This window comes from Saccostrea echinata, unplaced genomic scaffold (assembly GCF_033153115.1).
Source record: "Saccostrea echinata isolate AGI-Se365-2 ecotype Australia unplaced genomic scaffold, CSIRO_AGI_Sech_v1 ptg000012l, whole genome shotgun sequence".
NCBI classification, from domain to species: Eukaryota; Metazoa; Mollusca; class Bivalvia; order Ostreida; family Ostreidae; genus Saccostrea; species Saccostrea echinata.
The window spans coordinates 22,897,382-22,918,679 of NW_026889761.1; the positions used below are offsets into that span (position 1 = coordinate 22,897,382).

The 21,298-nt window shown below is 33.3% G+C and overlaps 2 protein-coding genes across 4 annotated transcripts in view; one reads left to right on the plus strand and one right to left on the minus strand.

The window, feature by feature from the left end:
• LOC133185558 (adhesion G protein-coupled receptor L4-like) overlaps positions 1–21,040 on the plus strand; it is a 63,662-nt gene extending 42,622 nt beyond the window's left edge. For 2 of the 3 annotated variants that reach the window (XM_061320847.1, XM_061320849.1), the window contains 16 exons: positions 147–257; positions 372–438; positions 726–873; positions 1,207–1,256; positions 1,427–1,544; positions 2,060–2,163; positions 2,376–2,478; positions 6,814–6,991; positions 8,832–8,901; positions 10,061–10,127; positions 17,992–18,077; positions 19,900–20,026; positions 20,161–20,202; positions 20,320–20,385; positions 20,587–20,634; positions 20,787–21,040. In XM_061320847.1, the coding sequence (XP_061176831.1) occupies positions 147–257; positions 372–438; positions 726–873; positions 1,207–1,256; positions 1,427–1,544; positions 2,060–2,163; positions 2,376–2,478; positions 6,814–6,991; positions 8,832–8,901; positions 10,061–10,127; positions 17,992–18,077; positions 19,900–20,026; positions 20,161–20,202; positions 20,320–20,385; positions 20,587–20,634; positions 20,787–20,855 (1,454 nt within the window). In that variant the 3' untranslated portion in view covers positions 20,856–21,040. The remainder of the gene's footprint in view (positions 1–146; positions 258–371; positions 439–725; positions 874–1,206; positions 1,257–1,426; positions 1,545–2,059; positions 2,164–2,375; positions 2,479–6,813; positions 6,992–8,831; positions 8,902–10,060; positions 10,128–17,991; positions 18,078–19,899; positions 20,027–20,160; positions 20,203–20,319; positions 20,386–20,586; positions 20,635–20,786) is intronic. The other variant, XM_061320848.1, reaches the window with a different exon arrangement.
• On the minus strand, positions 11,367–12,698 carry LOC133185630 (neuronal acetylcholine receptor subunit beta-4-like). The gene has a single exon (XM_061320942.1). It carries the CDS (start codon positions 12,696–12,698, stop codon positions 11,367–11,369), a length of 1,332 nt encoding a protein of 443 aa, XP_061176926.1.
• Positions 21,041–21,298: the final 258 nt, after the last annotated feature.

Below are 21,298 nucleotides of genomic sequence, written 5' to 3' on the forward strand. Positions count from 1 at the left end.
TATTTTAATAGCATATTAGTATTTGGCAAAATTAATTCAGATCTATTATATTGAAGTGTACCATGTTATTGCTATTATGTTATTATTATAGTGATCATTTGGAGTAGCGTATTATTATTACATCACTGAATATTTGTAATTTTTAGTTATGACGGTAGCCAGGGAGACTAGGGACAAAAGCATTCAATTCCCGGAAGAGGAGGAGTCTGATGGGACATATTTAGTGCTCCCCCCACAACTACAAATCAACCAATCAGGTAAAAGCAGTATCCTAATCGACTTTGCAGTTGTATTTTTAAAATTTTCCATCCAATTCCATATAAACATATCTGTAACTAACTGTTCACATGATGAGTTCTATTTCATTGTAGATTTCAGCTACGTAGCTACTAAATTCAAGTCAATTTCAGAAATTCTCTCTGGAGGTGCAACTTCAATGTAGGTTTATATATCATTAAATGGTTCATTTTGCAAGCATGTATATTTGTTTAAGGAGTTGACAATGATTCCATAACTATAACTACAGACACAATATTGTTTGTGTACAAGTACCATTAACATAATGTAATCTTTTATAGTATTTGACATAAAAAAAAAAAGTTTCAAACGGCTTAATAAAAAAGACAGCTTTTCTTTTAAGAATATAAATTAATATAATTTGTAAAAGTTTTCACTCAAATATTGAAAGAATCCCATTCCTGAGTCCTTTTATTTCTTTTCTACAGCAATACTATGGTGGACGATTCGGTAGTTTCTGATGTCCTGGCCTTGTCTCTAAATGGGGAGAAACAACACTTCAATCTAAAACCGGGACTACATCTGAGTTTCACCCATCCTAAACACGCAAGAAAGAGTTTCTTCCATCTTAAACACGTAAGAAATCAGTTTGGAAGGTTACACAATCATAGTCTCTTTACTCCGAAATTTTTTTAAGTAGAGATATCTGAGTATGTTCATTTTTCCTTTAACCAGTCATTAGACAATATAAAGGCTTGTTTTCTACATTTTTTGCATTTATGACAATACATTCCATCATACAATATAAAGGCCTTAGGTAATAGTTAACATTTTGTGGAATGTGCTGTTGAGGCTAAAAGATGACCAAACTTCTTCATATAATTAGATCAATTGGTATCGTTTAAAGTATTTATGAGACAGATCTCTGTTGTTTATTTTCACCTTTTCGTATATGTATTTCGTTGTCAGGATATGACTAAAGCTGGTACTGAATGCGTGTACTGGAATGCAAATAAAACGTAGGTTGATTATGATTTCTTTAGAGCGATGAAATGTGGCAATGGCACAAAACATACGTTTTATGTTAATGAAATAAAGAAGAAATACTCAGATAAAAATATTCAATTTTTATTGGTACAATAAACTTGTTGTAGGGGTACATTTTCAAGTTTCATTTTTAATTATACAGGAAAGGAAGTCATTGGTCAACAGAAGGTTGTGTAGCAACCAGACCAGGGGAGAACGTAACAGACTGCTTGTGTGACCATCTGACTAATTTTGCGGTACTTGCAAGGCCATACCAAAAGGTTTGTCTGTTAAGACCTGCTGGGAACAACACAATTTTACCATGTGATTACATTTGAATACATCCGCCAACTAATAATTTGATTCTCTTTCAAACTTTTTTTTTTATCTCATAATTGATTAATAAATAGATTTGATGTATCCTGACGTTATCTGATTGCACTTCTGACTGACATTTTAATTGTCTTTGTTAATTTACTTTGTTTTACATAGACGGCATAAATCAGGAATCTGTGATAAATTTATGTATAAAGAATACAAAACCTCAATTAAACGTCGGTGCCATCTGGCTTTCTGTATATATACCTAACGAAAGCTAGACACAATCAACAATAATAAATTGTAACAACGAAAAAATACGTTTTCACAAATAACTTCTTATTTCCGCCTGGAAGGAAGTCTGATATTTACAAACAATGAAATAAATCTCTGTTTTTCGATAATGATCAAGATGTCGACGTCTAGTTATTGTATACTGCAGTACTTTAAGCCATGTTTTTTTGTATGCATTGTTTAGGAAACAGACGAACCAGAGGCCCTGAAGTGGATTTCTCTGATTGGATGCTGTATTTCTGTCTTTTTCTGTGTCATCACTGTTGTTATTTTTCTAGTGCTTTGGAGGTTTGTGTGACTTTCTGTTAATTACATAGAAATTCTCCTGTAATCCACTCCGACAGATTAGTCAAGCATTCAGAGCATATGTTCGTGTAATTACAACATATCACCCTTGCCATCTGGGAAAAGTTTGAGCACCAAATTCACTCAGACGAAGACGTATACTTTTTTTCATTTTAACATATAAATCATGACAATGTTGTATTTTTTACATGCAGATTCATCAGATCTGACATGAATTTACTGGTCATTCATCTGTGTTTGAGTATCGCCCTGGCCTACACGCTGTTTGTTGCCGGCGTGGAAAGGACAGAAAATAAGGTAACTCAGAACACTTATTATCCGTGATCTTAATCATTGATTACGTATATAATTTAGCCGTTTGAAGCAATGTACCTGTACAAGAAAGCTTTTAGGTTCCTTGGTTCTTCATTTTGAATATTCCTAGGCAAAGTATTACAATCGCCCTGGATTTTTGTGAAATTTCTTTGCTACACAAGTGGCTTTAAAATACCCTGTTAAATACTGTTCGCTGTTCTTAATCTTTTATAATTTCAGGATAGTTAAAGACAATAACACTTCTTGTTCACTTCTGTTTTATCACAAACAAATGTAACCGATGTTACTCATTGTTTTGTTAGTGATACTTACATAATACTCTTACTGCATTTCTAAATGTTCACTCAACATCATATACCTAGTTGCAGAATGCATGTGTCACTTAGTTGATAAACAAAATGTATATTTATAAACGATAGTTTTGTTCAGCCTGTTGACATGTATAAGCAAGAACGAAAAAAAGTTGCCTCTCAGGCTTTCTATTTGAATGACTTGTCTGTCTCACATTGTTCTTGCTTCTCTCCTCACGAAAATATTAACAGCACGGAAGGAGAAACCCCAGTGGTACTGTAAAACAACGTATTCGAGAAGTGGTGTTAATCAAATATGGATACTTAAAAACTCTAAACTTTAAGTAAGAAAATCTGAATTCAATTTTTTTTTCTCCAAAATCAATAGCATCAAAACATACAACTTTTCAATACTTAATGCGGCCATTCCCAACGACAACTTAAAAACCAAGCTATTTGACATCATACATAACTGCTTCTAAATAACATTGGAACTCGGAAATTTTCCTATTATGTTATTTGTCATCTACAAACTTACTTTGTAAATAGCAGATCTATTTTTGCATTCATATTAAGCAGAATTTATTTCAAAACTTCTACATGAAAAGAAGAAGTCATATGCTGTTTCGTTCAATTCAACATTTAGATATATTGACAACGCTTTATCATTTAACAATATTCATATTCATTCCTACATTAATTCGATATATCCCTTTGAACTCGAAATAAAAAATATCACAGAGTCTGATACACCTGTTTCATATTTGAATATTTTACTAGAAAAGACGTTAATGGTAACCCAGCAACAAAACATTATGATAAACGTGATGACTTCATCTTTTCTATCATCAAATTCCCTTATTGTTGTGCAATATACTATTGTCACCTGCATACTGAGTTTATGTCTCCCAGTTGATTCGATATGAGCTTGCTCTACCTACGAACTATTTCTAAAATGAGGCAAGCTATTGATAAATAAGATTATGAAAATTAAATATCAATAGTCTCATTTAAAGTCAAAATTTCGTAAATTCTATGATCGATACAATGACCTTGTCTGCAAATACAATCTATCATTAAGTCGAATGTTGACTGAGTTTCATCATACAAATTGTTAGGCCATTATTTTTACATTGTCTACGGATTTTTCCGTTTGCCCGATGATGAGAAGGAGCACACGGCGGGTGTGACAGATCGGCAGCGGATGCTTAATTATTTATGGCACCTCATCCCACCTCTGATGTTTTCCGAGGTCTGTGTTTCCTTCTCTCCAAAGTCGTATTGTTTCAATTGACTGTTGAGCTTTATTACTGTTCTTTATCTTCATATTTCGATTGTTTAAAAAGCGCATTCTGATTTTGCACGCAAGAACTCTGAAATTGATATTAAAAGATGCTTGTGTTTTTCATTGACAATATCTATTTAGTCATTGGAGACCTCCATGGGTACCCTATTATTAGCAGACCTATTTTTGTATTTTTATTCAAAAACTTTTACATGAAAAGAGAAGACTCTTGCTTTGGCCTTTAATTTAACATTAAGATATAACAACGACATTTTATCAATTAAAAATTATTTTCATAACATACCTTGATTTGATATATCCCTTTGAACTCAAAATAAAAAGACACAACTGCTTTATATCTGGATATTTTACTAAAGAAAGGCATTGATGGTAAACTTAACTTTATGATAAACGTGATTACTTCAACTTTTCTATCGTCAACTATTATTTATGTAGCCATTATTTTCATATTGAGTTGTCTACGGATTTATCCGCACGGCATGACAAAGGGCCCACGGCGGTATGGCCGCTGTCGCATAATGTTTGGTCGTCCGTCTCGTTTAAAGGTCCGGGGGGACCTAATACGATAACATATAAGGTCCGCCTTTTATAAAAAATAAAAATCAAAAAAAAAAGGTGAGAAAAGGTCCGCCTACGTATACGTTTAAAGGTCCGGGTGGTGCAAAATATTTTAATCATGTTTTGCGACACCGGTCGACAGAGGATGATTACTCCTCCATTGTCCCTTATCCCATCTTTGATTTTTTTTTTTTTTTAGAGTTCTGTTTTGCTCTGCTCTCAATTTGTATTACATTATTGGACTTTTGAGCTTGATTACTCTTCGTAATCTTCTTGTTTGATTCATATTATGCTTCTACAGTAACTGATTTTAATAACTGTTGTAATCATGAAAATAAAAACCAACGATTTTACTCAATTTTTTAATCCACAGTTACTATGTTTGACGATGCGACAGTTAAAGTAGGGACAGAACATGTAAACCACACAATATGGGTATAGATAAACTATAAGTAAGGGGCTGGAAATAACAATACTGGAAGAATCAAGACCCAGTTATTTCACTATGAGTTGCATTGCCAGGGCAAATATCGAGTTACATTATTAAGAGTTGTATTGCCAGGACACATATCCAGTTATTTCATTATGACTTGTATTGCCAGGGCACATACCTGTACCCAGTTATATCATACCTAAGAGATGATTCAAGACCTCACACCTCCTGAAATTCTAGACAGGTTGTAATAATGAACAAACAGGTGCAAACATCATAAACCCTAACTTAGTTAATGGAAGACACCAACCCAGAAATGGAAATATTTCGAGCAAGACCAGGAATCGAACCCAGAACCCTTTAGCTCTTAAGTAATCTATTTGATCTGAACTAAGATTAAGTACATGTAAGAAATGTCAGTTAGTACAGAACGTTTAAAGTCGAGTTACCATTAATTTAGCCTACAGAAAGTATTCTGTCGTCGCCTGAGAAAAACAATGTTCAATCTGCATATTACAGAATTTTTTTAAATGTTAGCACTCAGGGATCGGTTAATTATTTCTCAGAAAAAAATATAATTATACCCCCGCTCCGAAGGAGGGGGGGTATACTGTTTTACCCATGTGTGTCTGTCTGTTTGTCTGTCTGTGTGTCTGTCTGTCCGTAACAAATTTTGGTCGCAGTTTTCTCAGCAACTACTCATTGCAGATGCTTGAAATTTTAGCATACTCTTTGTTTAGGCATGCCATACGGTGGGATTCATTTTTTTGCGAATCCGATGTCAACTTCCTGTTTATCCGTGCGTCTGTACATAACTGAACTTGTGTATTCACATCAGAGCGGGGGTATTATTAGTGAGCATTGGCTCACAGACTTCTTGTATTTTATCTCTCCGTAGTAAAATAATTAGGTTTTTTATGTTTGATCCTAATTATTTGTAAAATTCACTTTACATTAATTTTAGAAACGTTGTCTTATTTGATTGTTTAGTAGGATTTTAAAGATGAAACTGAAATGTGAATAAGTTTAAATTATTTTCAGACATACCCAATGCATGTCATGTAACCACTGGTAAACATTATGATTTGACAAAGGAAAATAAACTTTTTTCTAAATCTTAACAAATCTTCATACATATAGAGGAGATGAAACAAACTATTACAGATTAAATCTTCTTTACTTTTTACTATTGGTGAGATAAAAAATCAAATGCAAATAAATTTCAACCAGCAGATTCCAAAGACATTAAAAACTCAGTTCTGATTATTTTGGCTTGCAAAATATTGTAATTTTCAGGCGACGCCATGACAAGGGTAAAGCAGGTGCAAGTTTCTGAAGTCGGGAACTTTACAAGTATATGTACTTTATGAATATAATTTGAAATCAACAGCTTGCACCAGATCAAACTATATCATGTTGTGACATGAACGTTTTTCAGTTCCCTAGTTTTTGTAATAAAATCTATAACTTTATGGTAGAATTGTATAAACACATGGTTATATTCGCTGTCAAGGGGCTCTTTTCAGAGAGCTCCACCCTACCTTATTAAACAAAATTCTACTTCCTTTATTTTTGTAAAGAATACTCACACTTTAGTTTACAAAAACAGAGTTTCTTAACTTGTTGTTACTCATAATACTTTTCACTTACATACCTAATCTCTTTTTTCAATACTTGTTTGGTGATCACAGAACATGCACAATACTTGTTTCTAATCACTCTATTTACAGGTCACGTGTTTGATTATCACAGTGTTTCTACAGTACCTATTCCTAGTTGTCTTCTGCCTCATGTTGGACATCGGGATATACTATTTTGTACACGTGACCCTTGTAAAAATATCCTTTCTCAGTGCCAACAGATTTACATCCAAATCCAGGAAGACCCTATTCCTTCTCATTGCTTACGGTGAGTGCACGATATGTTTTGGGAAAATGAATATCTTCAAATTATACTTTCGAATTTACCCTGACAAACATATAGGTTTTTCCATCAACGATAATACATTTACTTGGAAGTAACAAACATGCAGTAAAAAAAATTTTGTATATATATTGGTCAAAGCATTACATCAATGTTTTAATGATTATTAATGCATTTGCACTATAATAATAATTGATTAAGGCATATTTTACGAGACCAAAAAAATCTTTGATTGGATATGAAGTATAAGGATATAAAAAAAACTTGATTTCTCTTTCCTCCTTCAAACACAATTTTCACAGACACTTCTCTACTGGATATACACAGTTTACAGTTCTTTGTGACAGCTGCAGGATAGCTGAGATCTTCTGTTTGACGGATTTCTATATTTCAAACATGAATGTATAAAAGTTTTTTGTACTTGACAATATTTGCTAGCTTTTAGATATCCTTCTTGTATCATGCTTACGCATTTTAGCCTTAAAATTTGTCAAATCATGAAAAACAGAAAAAGGTAATTTCAAGCATACAACAGGGAACGCCATGATTACAAAAAAAACTACACAACGAGATTTTTAGTAAAACTTGTTCGTATTTTCGTTGTTTTTTTTTTTAAATCAATAATCTTAAAGAGTTATTTTTTCTTTTTAAATTGAGGTCTTTGTTTCTTAAATTGTGGTTTTTCAATTACTTCTACTGTTTAAAAGATAAAGTAATATTGAGATCATTTATAACAGATACTGTGTGCATTCAAAATTTATTTGATAAATACAAAAAAATCTTATTTGATATTTCTTGCAAAAAATCATTTTCAAAATGTGTTTTGAAAGTCTTTTTCAAATTTTTCAAATTTGAAAGTCTTTCGTTGTCTTTGATAAGAAAAATACCTTTCATTTATGATAGAATGATGTCTTTGATAAAATTGGAGCTTTGATCAAAATTTGAATTTTTAGCTTATTGATATCATTAACAGCAAATGAAGTATTGGATAAGTACATGAATGCAGTTATACAGATAAATTTTAATAAGTAGATGGTATTCTTTTAAAATTAATTACCTGAATTCACTCTGAAAATGACAAAGCTATCAATTATTTTTTTTTATGGAGGGGGGTGTTAAATTATAGTATACTTGAAAACTGAATCCATAACCTTAGCCTTCCTTTGCTGATAATACTTTAGTACAGGTGTAAAGACTCTGAAGTTTTGTAAATGCACTTATTGAGAGAATTCTCAGAAAACATATTTTGTGTTTGGTTACAAGTTGATTTTTTAAACGAATGACAGGTACTCTCATGTGAAATATAAATACAAAGGCATCATATATTCTTCTAAGCGAATATATTCAAACATTGCGAGATACATGTACTTGTACGTATTTACGTTCAAACAAATATCAAAGTCTTACTTCTAAGATAACACGTCTTTGATGGACACAGTATACCAGGCATACATTTCATACCACTGCTGTGCTAAATACCTCTTATTAAGAATAAATCTGACATAAGCAACAAAAAACGCTTTATGACATAGAATGTCTTTAGATTTTCAGGAAATATGATGAACATTATATGTGTGTGATTCACCTCCTTAGCTTTCATCTACTAGTATTACCATACGTTCGCCGATATACATTGTTGAAAGTACAATAAAACTCCTATAATCCAAATTCATTGAATTTCATCCTGATTTTTCATGCTTCTTTTGAAACTGCTTTCTTTCTCTTGTTATGAAAAATCATTCATACCGCGGAACAACTAATCCTGATAAAAAAAAAACAGGTTTCAAAGTGAAAGTATGAATAACAGGTGCTCTATTTTTTGTAGGTCTTCCCGCTGTTATTACTGGCATCACATTAAGTCTGACGTACCCATCTAACTACCATCCTAAAAATATGTGAGTAAAAAATCTTTTGTAGATTTAGGACGTTAATATCAAAGGGAGATAATCATTTTTTTTCAGAAATGAATTATCAATGAGAAAAAATGATGATTAACAGGAGAATGTATATCCACTAAGTGCGACAAATATACGTTATAATCATAATGTAACAAAACTAACAATATATTAAAATTATAAGCAAATATGACACCTTGGATCATACGATGTATAGAAAATACAGAGACTTTAATGACAAATTTTGGATATTTTGTATTCAAACTGCATACATGTATTTTATAATGAACACTTTTTTATTAAATTCAATTTGTCCTGATTGGATCCATGTTGACCATGCCTATCAAATCCATTAGCGTTTTAGGAAAAAAACTTATTTAATCCATAGATATCTTGTAGAAAACTCAATTCTTTGTGAGAACTAGAAATCTTTTGCTATATTAAGGAATTTCATGTCCTCTGAGGTTATGATTCGGGCACCATGGTGTGCTTCAGTTGATTATATATCCTTCAAAACTCTGGTATACTTCGCTGACAAAGTTAAAGCTTGTTGAAAATGAGCAATGAGACTTCTGCCAGAGCCATGGTTTTCAAGTCTTTGAGATGAAGGTTTCGTGCTTAAAGGAGGGACTTCCTTTCAAAAGTGCACTTTTCTGTACCTTAATTTTATCTAACAAAATCTTTGTTTATTCTCTAAAATGATGAATTGTTAAATCCATGTCTCATGGCACTAATTCCATTTCCCTAGAGTAGCTTTAGTTCAAAATACATAAAATCTTCGAAAATTCTTCTCTCTATTCCTGAATGTATGGCAGACAAACTGTCCATGTGAATATGTTAAGGAATGTACCAGCACTCGTTAGGAATTCTTAAAATCATGTTCTTCTGGTCTCCGCTTTTTCGCACCAGAATGGTAGGCTAAAATGCTCCTTAAATTTTAGCAGAAACGTTGTTTATTTGATAATATTCTTTTGTTTTTTTAGAATGCCTCAATTCCAACTTGCTGGCCGTTTGAGATAACTTGTCTTTTCTTACAAACGACTGATGCCTTGTCACCTATTATTTATTTAATCTTCATAAGTTCTTAATTTTTCATCGTTATTTTTGACGTTTTCACAATTATGTGTAATCACCTAATTCTGAATTTCCTCTGTGTCAGATGCTGGTTATCGTATGACACTGGTGCTCTTTATGGATTTCTAGTTCCTGTTGCGTTTGTTGTTTTGGTAAGTATATATTCCATATTTCTCTTTCCCAGGCGAATAATTAATGTAAATTGTGAAGATAATGAACAGTGATCAATCTCATAAATCCAGTATAAACAAAACAAATTGCGAACAGGACACAACCCCCTGGAAACATCAGAGGTGGGGTCAGATGCCTAGAGGAGTAAAAATCCCCTGTTGACTGTTCACACCCGCTGTTAGCCCTGTGCATTGATCAGGTATGCGGAGTACTAATTAGTAAAATAATGACTTAACAAATGGTATTAAACATTTCAGATAAAATACAACCGAAGACTATTATAACGTCATTATAACGACCGTAGAATTTCTCCATTTGAAAACTTAGAGCATACTCTTGCGTATCGAATCAGTTGGAGACATAAACACTATATGCAAGTGATGTTTGAATGTTAGAACTACATAAATAAGGGAAGTTGACGATGGAAGAGTTGATATTTTTCGTACATGACTTCAAGAACTTCACTCAATTCATAAAATTATGATCTGGGAAGCGAAAATTAAATTATGTACACAAATTTCTCAATTTGGTTTACAATGTGAGGCACAATGTGCTACATGTTTAGAATTATTTTCATGTCTTCTGTTCAAACACTACAAGTCTTAACTAGAATCTTGAAAAAAAAATAGATGTTCTGATCGATTGCATAGATGTAGCAATACAAACGCATGCAGATGGAATTCAAAAAGTTTATAACTCAGAAAGTCATATCCTTCTTGTTGTCACTCAAAGTTCTGTCGCAAAATTTCATAACAAATCCATGCAGTTTAAAACACATTAAATAAAATATAAAATCCTGGATGTTCAGGATTCAATGGCATACTTGATATTATATTGTCCTTATTACCAGAACATTATTGTAATTTTTATGCAGTAAAAAGTACAAGGCAAAGCAAAAAGGCAATACTTACTGTCCAGCTTTCAACATACATATAATACCTTTGAATACTTACAATTTCTTGAATTGCATGTGCAAAACAGCTAAAATCTCACATTCAAATTCGAACGTTTGGTGCAAAGCAAAATTTTCCGACATATACAATTCTTTGTCAATTATAACCTTGCATCATTAATCTATTAAAAAAAGGGGCATCCCGGTATTTCATAAAATATGCAAAGGTTTCATAATTACAATTTAAAGTAGGAAAATCTTACATACTTCATAACGACAAACATGAAAAAAAGAAATAATATTGTAATTGCCGTGCTCTTTTTTCAAATCAGAGGTAAAACAACAGCCCAAGTCCGACAGTGCTTAACAGTGTGAAGGCAACACTTATTTTGAGCATTAGCTTATCCAAACTTCTACTCACAAATTTTTGTCCCAACATCTGATCACAGCAGGAAGGTAAAGTACGATTTCCATCGTCTAGCATGTCGTCAAAGATTTCTTTTTCAGAGGTTTGCTCTTTGTCATCAACATCATCCTTAACATCTGGTTTGTATTTATTTTCCTCGGTGCTCTTTGTCTCCATGTTAAAATTTTTATCATGGGGGTGATCTTTTGAAGATTTATTCTTTTCTGGTGAATTCTGGAATGCCTTGTTTTCGTAATCTTGTCGAATGACGACCTCTTTTTGAACTGTAAATATTTCTAGTTTCTTGATCATTATATGGTGGCTTCTGATGACGATGACTGACACAAATATAGAAAAAACACTAGAAATCAAATGAATACAGAGATATAGGGACAAATAAGGAATGTTTGTAGATTTCCGCGGCATATTTTCTTCAAATAGCGTCAGAAAAACAGTAAACGCTAGCAGGACTGTCAAACAATATGTCATTCTTTCACCGGAAGTCACTGGAAGACCGTAAGATAAAGAACTGAGGATGGCCAGTAACACGACTGGGAATACAGTACTCATCATAGCATATAATGGGCGTCTTCTTAGAAATATCGTATACCTTACTTCAGTCATGTTGAATTCGCGAACAAAAACAGACTTCAAATCAGTTTTAATGAACTCCCATTCGCCATTTTCTGATATCTGTTTCATTTCATTAAATCTCCTTTTGGGGAAAAGTTTTTGCATCCAGTCAGTCGTCTGCCAGGCGGCGATACGCAACTCACATGACTGTTTATCAAAAGGAAACTTCTGGATATCCAGGAGACACTCTATTGTGTACTGGTCACCGGGATACCATACAACCAAACCGCTAGAATAAACGGAAACGAACGGATTCACGCCCAGATCATGTGTGTTTGTCTCCGAGAAGTAGAGACTGATGTCAGGGACCCAGACTTTGGTATATGGAATATTTACCGATCTCAGTCCTACAAACTCTTTTTCATCCCACGACAGGAAATCGTCGTACCATGTGACAATGAACCAACCCATGAAGGTGATATATTGATAGCGTTCCTCCACTGTCCTCAATGAGTTCATGGTAAATGTGAGATTGACCAGCACCGACTGAGTCTGGTCTCGTCTAGGTTTGACGATGGTGCTGTAGTTGGACAAAAGTCTCTTTTCCAAAAGTCTGGCATCAGCACAGAATGATGTTGGAACAAATAGAAGGATGATTATCGCTGTTCTCCAGGAAATCATTACCGGTACTTTGTGTATGACTTTTAGTCAATGGGCACAAAATAATGAAGTTTTTCATAAGCCGTGAAAAGAGTTAAATATGGCAATATAATAATATTCTAATCGGGAGTGTCGCTAGGCTTCAACATCATAAACCTAACGAACTTGTTTGTAATTTAAATCTTCCATTTGAATCTTAATTATCCAATAGATTCGAGATTTTTCCCTTGTTACTGTCACCAAAGACTTTTATCTCCTGAACAGCAGTAAATTTTTATCTTGCTTCATCCTGTATCTTGGAGAAAATTTTCTTTTTTATCAATGACAATGAAGCAAATTATTCGACCTAACGATCATTCATATAAATGTTCAAAACAAAACACAGCGTCTTACGACGTTAAGACAGTCTCTACCTGTCCTAATGACCGATTCTGTGTAATTTCTTTAACAAACGATCTGTTTTGTCACGCCATTCATTGAATCATTGAAACTCAATTATTAAACAAAAATAACGTAAAATACGTTAATTGACCTTTTTTTCCTAATTCAAACAAGATGGTTAATTAAATTCCATTAAATTTTTTTTTAAACTTTGGAAATTTTTTGTGCAACCGTACGGAATAATTTCAGAAATTAGTGCATAGAAGATCAAATTATGATACTGGGTAAAATCACTGATGTTTAAAATGAATGCTCTATAACTGGATTCTGGACATATTCATTTCCCTAACATACATAATGTAGAATTACAAAGGAATGAAAGAAAAACTAACTTGTAATGAAAACGGAGGAGAAAATACACACTCACAGTCTATTCAGTCGTTAAATAAGAAGGAGAAGACCTGAGCACTATCAGAATGAATCAAGTATTTTAGAAATATATTGAAGAATCGTATTAGAAAGTTAAAAGACAATGTGATCCATCTATCCTTCTGTTTTCACTAAATCGAAGGTGATACAAGAATTAGAAAGACTACATGAGCAATAAGTTATCGTTCATCGTTTTTTTTTTTTTTTGTATGGCTCATAATTAATAATGCATTTTAGAGGACTGGGTTTTCATTCTACGTCTGGAAATCCAACTTATACTCACAGTTCACTTTCTAAGAATGAAATTGACGTTTTTCATACTAATTGTTAGGCCATTTACACACTGAATTGTCGGATTTTTCCGTAATTTCCCGACCATGACCGGTCAGCAGGGGATGCTCACTCCTCCATGGCACCTGATCCCACCTCTGATGTTTTGGAGGTCCGTGTTTGCTCTGCTCCTATTTTGTATTCTTTAATGGACTTTTGAGCTTGAATACTGTTTGTTATCTCCATATATTTCATTCTTCAAAATCACATTTCATTGTTTAATACTAGTACTTTAAACATTCGAGTCAGGCAAGATGAGTTCGGTCTACCCTATCTATACTGGATTCATTAACTTCATGACAATTCTTACAAAGATACATTAACGCGTCCAGCAAATGCTCTACCAAGCCCATACCTTTACTCCTTACAAAAATATAAACTGCTGTAAAAGAGAAACGTCAGATGCACTGTGCTACAGCATATACTAGAAGTGGTGAAAATCATATGTGGATTCTAAAAAATTCCAAAGAAAGTCAGTAATATCAAAACGCACGACTTTTCTACACTTTATACAAACATTCCTCTCTATAAATTAAAAACTATGCTTTTTGCATATCAGAGACAACTGCTTCTTCACTATAAACAGAACTCAGAAATTGGTCATCAACAAAATTACATTGTTAAAACGCCCTCTGATTCTGCACACAAGTACTTTGTATAGTTGATATAAAAAGGATGCGGAGTTCCTTATTGACAACAATTATGTAGTCTTTGGAGACCAGGTCTTCCAACAAACTGCTGAAATTCCAATGGTCACTAGTTTGGTTTCTTTATTAGCCGACCTTTTTTTATATTCTTATGAAGCAGAATTTATACAAAATCTCCTACATGAAAAGAGGAAAGCACTTTCTATGGCCCTCAACTTCAATTTCAGATATATCGACGATATTTTATCATTTTACAATAGTTGCTTCCAAACATATGTCGAATCGATATATCCCAGCTAACTCCATATTAAAAATACCACAAAGACTGCCACATCTGTTTCATATTTGGATGTTCAAATGACTCTAGGCAATAAGTGCCAACTAACAACTAAATTGTATGACAAACGAGATGACCAGCTTTTCCATAGTCAACTTTCCTTATTTATGAAGTACGAGGGGTGATCAAAAAGTTCGCGAACTATATCTATATTTACAAAGCCACAATTCAGATCAGAATGAAATTTGGCACACAGATAGTCATACACATGTTCTATAAATAGCAGGTGTTAGGTAATTTTAGCGCCATGTTTGTGACGTCACAATGTAGGTGACTTGTGACAAAAATGGCTGACTCAGTTGTATTCGAGCAACGAACGGCTGTAAAGTTTAACGTATATCTTGGAAATTCCTTGGCAGTAACATATACAATGCAATAATTTGTACAAAGTTTATGAAGACAAAAGACTTGCCAGAAGTTTAATCATTAATTGGTTTGATTGTTTTAGTGACAAAACCTAGATGGTTTGTTCTTTTACCCAGTGAAAGCAAGCTGGGAAAGAGATGTGTCCTTAGTTTAGCAATTTGTTCTGAAAAATCGCCAAGTTACAGTTAGAAAAACAGTTGAATATCTTAACAATGATATAATTATTAAATCCCTAAAATATCGTTTACTTTAGACTTGAAACATATCAGATATGATAAAAAGAAGGCGTTTATACTTTATCCACATTGGATAAACGACGCTCCCAAGACAGAGGACTCGGGTTGTGATGGTCACCATGCTCATTCTGGAGGACATCCTTATCCACCCATCCTATTGCCGAGATTTCGCCATTTTTGACAAATGGACTGTTCTTGTTATAAAAAAAATAATTTGCATGTTAAGAAATATAAGACTCAGAGAAATCTTTCAGCTTCTGTGAACAGAACGCTACGGAGCAGGTCAAGTGACCGCCTGGATCACGTGATTTGCGCATGGACAGAACGGTGGCAGATGTGCATTAAAATTGGAGAGGACTACTTTAAACAATAATGAACACTGAAACCTAATTTTATTTCTTTTATGGAAATAATTCAATAAGTTCGCGAACTTTTTGATCACCCCTCGGAATATTCCGCTATTTTCTGCACATGGTATTTACGTCTCCAAATTTATTCGATGCTTAACAGCATGCTCTTAGTACGATCAATTTTTAAACGGAGGCACACAACTGACAGATAAGTTAATGTTACAGGGATTTCAACAACCTTGTTCAAAGTCAGTATTTTGTAAATTCTATGGTCTTTCTTACGACCTTATTAGCAAATATAACCTATCATTGAGTCGTATTTTTGGCTGACTTGTTTCAAACCAATTGTTATGCCTTTGTTTTTTATACAAAATTGACTGCGGAACATTCCGTCTACTTCATCAGTAAATAGAGCTCGGTGACCGGTAAACGCTCCTTCTTGTGTTTTCTTTGTAGATTTTTTGAGATCGATACATGTAACTGTTCCTTATCTTCACTTTTTTTCATTTTGAAAAAAAAATCTCTTTGGTTATTAAGCACATAAAATAAGATGAAAGAATTACAGGAACCCTTCTGGCAAAATGTTACTGATATTCTTCACGTTATGTCACGCAAATAGCCGGATGGCTTATATATATGGAATCAACTGTGATCGGCAAAAGCTGATCACAAAAATCAAGTTATAATTACGTCTTTTAGTTTACTAACTATTTCAGGAACGACTTACCTCTATTCTCCAGGCGCCGTAGGGACCTTCGTGCCCCCCCCCCCGCCCCCCAATAATTTTGCCAGTATATACTATACAATAGAAAACGAAGTAAATTTATGGTTGTGGCCCTTCATTTATTTTGCCAGTATGTACTATAAAATAAAATCTATGTTTGTATCCCCTTCTCCAAAATGAAAATGTCTAAAGCTTTTTGTATCCCCTCCTGCAAACGAAGTTTGGGTAGAGGTATATGAGAATTACCTTCGTCTGTCCATGTAAGCTTGTCTGGGCTATAATTTTGTAACGAAGAATCATTGTAAGTTCATACTTTGTTTAAAGATTGTTAATAAGATGAGGGTGTCATGACTTCGCCAAAAAAGATTCCGGCAAGCTTAAGGTCACTGGCAGAACAATGTATGAATTATTGTCCGGTGTGTAACTTTGTAATGGAGAATTATTCAAAGCTCATACTTGGTACAAAGATTGCTTCAGATCTGAGAATCTGTCATGACTTTAAGGCAAGGTTATACCGGCAAGTTCAATATCATTGGCAGGAAAAGTGTGAAAATATTGTCCGGTACAACTTTTTTTATGGGGAGATATTTGAAGTTCATTCTTCAGAGAAAGAGTGCTTATGATCTGAAGGTGTGTCACAAGGTCGTTTGATCAAGTTCAGGTCAGTAGTAGAAAAATGTTTAATTCCTCTCCTGGCCATATCTTTTAGAGAACATTAGTGACTCCATCTTTGCTAGCCAAGGGTTTCCGATCCGAAATCTACTCTACAATTGTAGAGTAGATTTCGGATCGGAAACCCGTGGCTAGCAAAGATGTAGTGACTCATAGTTTTCACAAATACTACTTTTGACTCAGATTTCCTATGATTAAAGGGTGTTTCGTGATGTAATCCAAGGTCATTCCAGCAAGTCCAAGATCAATGGCAGAAAAAGTGTTAAATTCATGTCTGAATAATAACTCTCTAATGAATAATCATTAAAGTTCACACCTCATTCAAATATTACTTATGTCTTAAAGGGGTGTCATGATCTTGACCCAAGGTCATTCTGGCCAGTCCAAGGTCACTGCCAGAAAAAATATAAAATATTTTATGGACATTGAAACTTCAAAATATTTAGAGCTAAAAATATGACATAACCTTGACCCAATATCATTGTGGCAGGTTCAAGTCATTGGAAGAAAAAAAGTGTTATACAAGTACTTAGTATTCATGTCAGATCTTTTATTTTTCTTATAGAGAAACATTGGATGTCCATATTTCACTCGAAGTTTACTTTTGACTAGAGGGTGTGTCATTTGGTAATGTAACCAAGGTCATGTTGGCAAGTTCAAGGTCACATTTACAAAATGTCAAAAAAAAATTGCAGCTGTGGCGCTCGATCACAGTACCTCTAGGGTTGGGGGGGAGGGCTTTTATGATGATTTGGTGTATCACCTCTTCAAGTTAAATTAGTGAGTTTACTTCAACGAATTGTTGTCTTTAAACATTAAAGTTTAACATTCCTTTTCAACAGATAAATTTCATCATCGTAATTACCTTGGTCGTTACAATGTATTCAACACAACTGGCGTCCACCGGCACCATCAGACGGAAAGCAGTGTGGGTATTTCTCTTAATTACAATATGACATGCAACGCTTTATATAATATTATAATTAAGACTTTTGTTGACATGACCTATAATCAAAATCTTGAGCAAGATCTCATTGTGTAACTCGGGAAAACTTTATTTTTATAGTAAAATCTTAAAGTATACTACATAAGAATTGCAGGATTAATTAAAGTTTCCCTTAGAAAGGGTGAACGATCACAGTTGACATTTTTTAAACAGGTTGTAAACCAATAATCTATAAGATAAACGTACATGCTTTGCTTGTAAATTATTTGTTGAAAACGATAAAACATTTTTTACGTTACTACCCTGTGCATGACAATCTTCGATTTCAGTATTATGATATTTTTAGTGACTGATAAACTAAACTGTAGAACTGATGTCATTAAAGAAATTGTTAACCCGTATGATTACAATACTACAAAATGTTCATGTATAGCTAGATGCTTTATGCAGAAAAAACAAATCCATGTACTAAAAAGAATTGTGTGAATTTGTCTTGTAGCTATTACTTAATCATTCATTTGTTGTCTATCATTTGATTCGTTATCGTGACTGTATACAAACATGGTGACGAACTAAATAAATCGCAAAACCCCCTAACTCCATCACTACCCTAACTGCGTCACTTTCGGGAAACTCCGCGCTGTTTGTAAGCGAATGCGGTTCTGACGTCATTTTTTACATGTTGAAAATCTACAATCAAATGCCGATAAATTTTTACAGTCAAGCTCAAGAATGCATCAAAAATAAATAACAATTAAACGTGATCTATCGTATCTATCATATTTTAGGTGAAATCAGTAAGCACTTTTTCCTTTCTGCGCTATTTCATCGATACCTCCGACAGGTGCGTCAATATGCTTATTTTTACATGTCAGTCATATTTATGAAGGTCTTTGCCAAAGGATTAATATGACATGCCATACTGAATACGGCTAAAAATATTTTATGTTTCGTCTTAATTTACCCTAATACGCTACACGTTGGAGATAACGTACGTAGCGTAACGTTATTACGTATAAAATACGTTATATTAACGTTATTTTTTCTGTTGTTGATACTTTTCCTAAAATACAATTTAACACTATATTAAATCTCCAAAACTAATTATCTATGTTTACAAGTTGATGATGAAGGGAGAAAAAACTAAACTGGAAAAAAATTCTAATTAATACGTTGACATATTTTAGAGGGCCCTGGTGACGGAGTAAGGGTTCATTGGACGTAATGTACACGGGTGTGATACGCGTTCTATTTATAGTAGTTTTGTATAAACCCAATAACTGATTTTTTAGAAATAGTTCTGAAAACAATGTTTAAGTTCATTACTAAGTGTAGCAAACAAGATAACCTGGCGTGTTTTCCGCTTATAGTGACGGAGTTCGGTAGAAGGGGGTAACGCAAGAAGGGGAAGTTACTAAACACTACTTGAAAGGAAAGTAATTCAAACACAATGAAGACAGGAACGATAAAAAAAATTATATGAACAAAATATAGTGAAAAATAGACGGAAAATCAGCTAACAAATCAGAAAAAGGAAAGTACATTTTATCATAGACCTAAAGCAGATCTATGATGTAATGGGATGAAATGAGGAATCGAGGGCATTTTTTTTTAACAATAAAAAACAATTTCTGTGTCTGTTGCAAATTGATTGTCGGGATTTTCTGTGAAGAATATTTTTGGCTGTGGATCATTATAAAGATCCTGATTTATTTCATTTGTTACTTTAAGTTGGTTGTGTATCCCAAAGCTGAGAAAAGATATTTAATTGACTTGTTGGTTTTTTTTTCCCTATTTGTTGTAGAATGGGTATCCGCAGTATATCGACATTACTTCCGGTTATGGGAATCACTTGGTTATTTGGCTTTCTTTCCATCAGTGAAGATGTTATCGTATTTCAGTACATATTTGCAATCCTGAATTCTCTACAGGTGCGTGAATTCCGAATTACACTGTAAATCATTCTATTAAAAATCTGCTTATTAAAATTTGAATAAGGATAATCGAATACGTCGTCTATGGACGAAAGTTTTTCAGTGATTTGACACTAGTTTTCTTTTTTCAGGGATTTTTCATATTTTTATCAAATTGTGTTTTCAATAAAAAGGTAAGAACATACAAGTATTTACATATTCAACATGATCATTGTGCTCTGGAAAGAAAAAATGGTTTCCATTACATAGATTTTAATAATCCATAATATTTGTTTGCTCTACTTTAACAGGTCATTGAAATAATAACAAGAAAATCTCCAAAACAGTCCACAATAACACACAGCTCACAAGACAAGGTTTGTTTTGTTGTACATTGTATGTGTATAGCTCACAAGACAAGGTTTGTTGTTGTACGTTGTATATTTATAGCTTACAAGAGACAAGTTTTGTACTGTTGTGTATTGTTTGTTTATAGCTCTGACAAAATTTACCACAGCTTCTTTTGTCAATGCATGTTGATATCATAATTACAAGCTACACACTTTTTATCTTTTCAGATGTCCTTTGTTGCAAACAGTGAAGTTGGAGATGAGATTTTAAATGAGGTACTTGACATTATGAAAGTCATGTTAAAATGACAGTAAAGTTTCACATTTCGTTAATGTATTAATATTACATTCCGGATTTTCTCAACTTCTGCGTGTTAATATTCTTTTTTTTTTTTTTTTTTTTTTTTTTTTTTTTTTTTTTTTTACAGATAACCAAAAAGCTATCAGTTAAGAAAAGTGGCAGAATCAAAGCACAGAACAGATCTCTATATAATTAACATCTGCAGTGTTAATCATGAGTTGTTAGAGAGAATGCATCAGTTTTCAGAACTGCCAATGCAATAAACAAAGCATAATATTATCAATGGACTTGTAAATATTCTGTCTTTACATTTATTTTTCTGTGACATGTATACATCATTGTTGTGATTTATTCTTGTTTTTAAAAAAAATGTGTATCAAAGACATCTTGTCAGTTATCTATTGTTGCCAAACTGTAATACTGTAGATCACTAAATTTTCACGACACTTTATTTTCGAGAGATAGTCAATATCTCTTAATTAGCGAGACAAAATTTTCACGATTGTGGTTATTGCTCTTAATAATCATAAGGATTATTATTACACGCGAGAATGAAATTTTTGCGAGCACACTGTCTTGCCCAATTACTCGAAAATAAAGTTCTTCATGAATAAAAGGTGATTTACAGTATGTATAGAA

Bases quoted from the DNA above. Each gene is read 5' to 3' on its own strand.
- LOC133185630 (XM_061320942.1), bottom strand. From the start codon at position 12,698: ATGATTTCCTGGAGAACAGCGATAATCATCCTTCTATTTGTTCCAACA.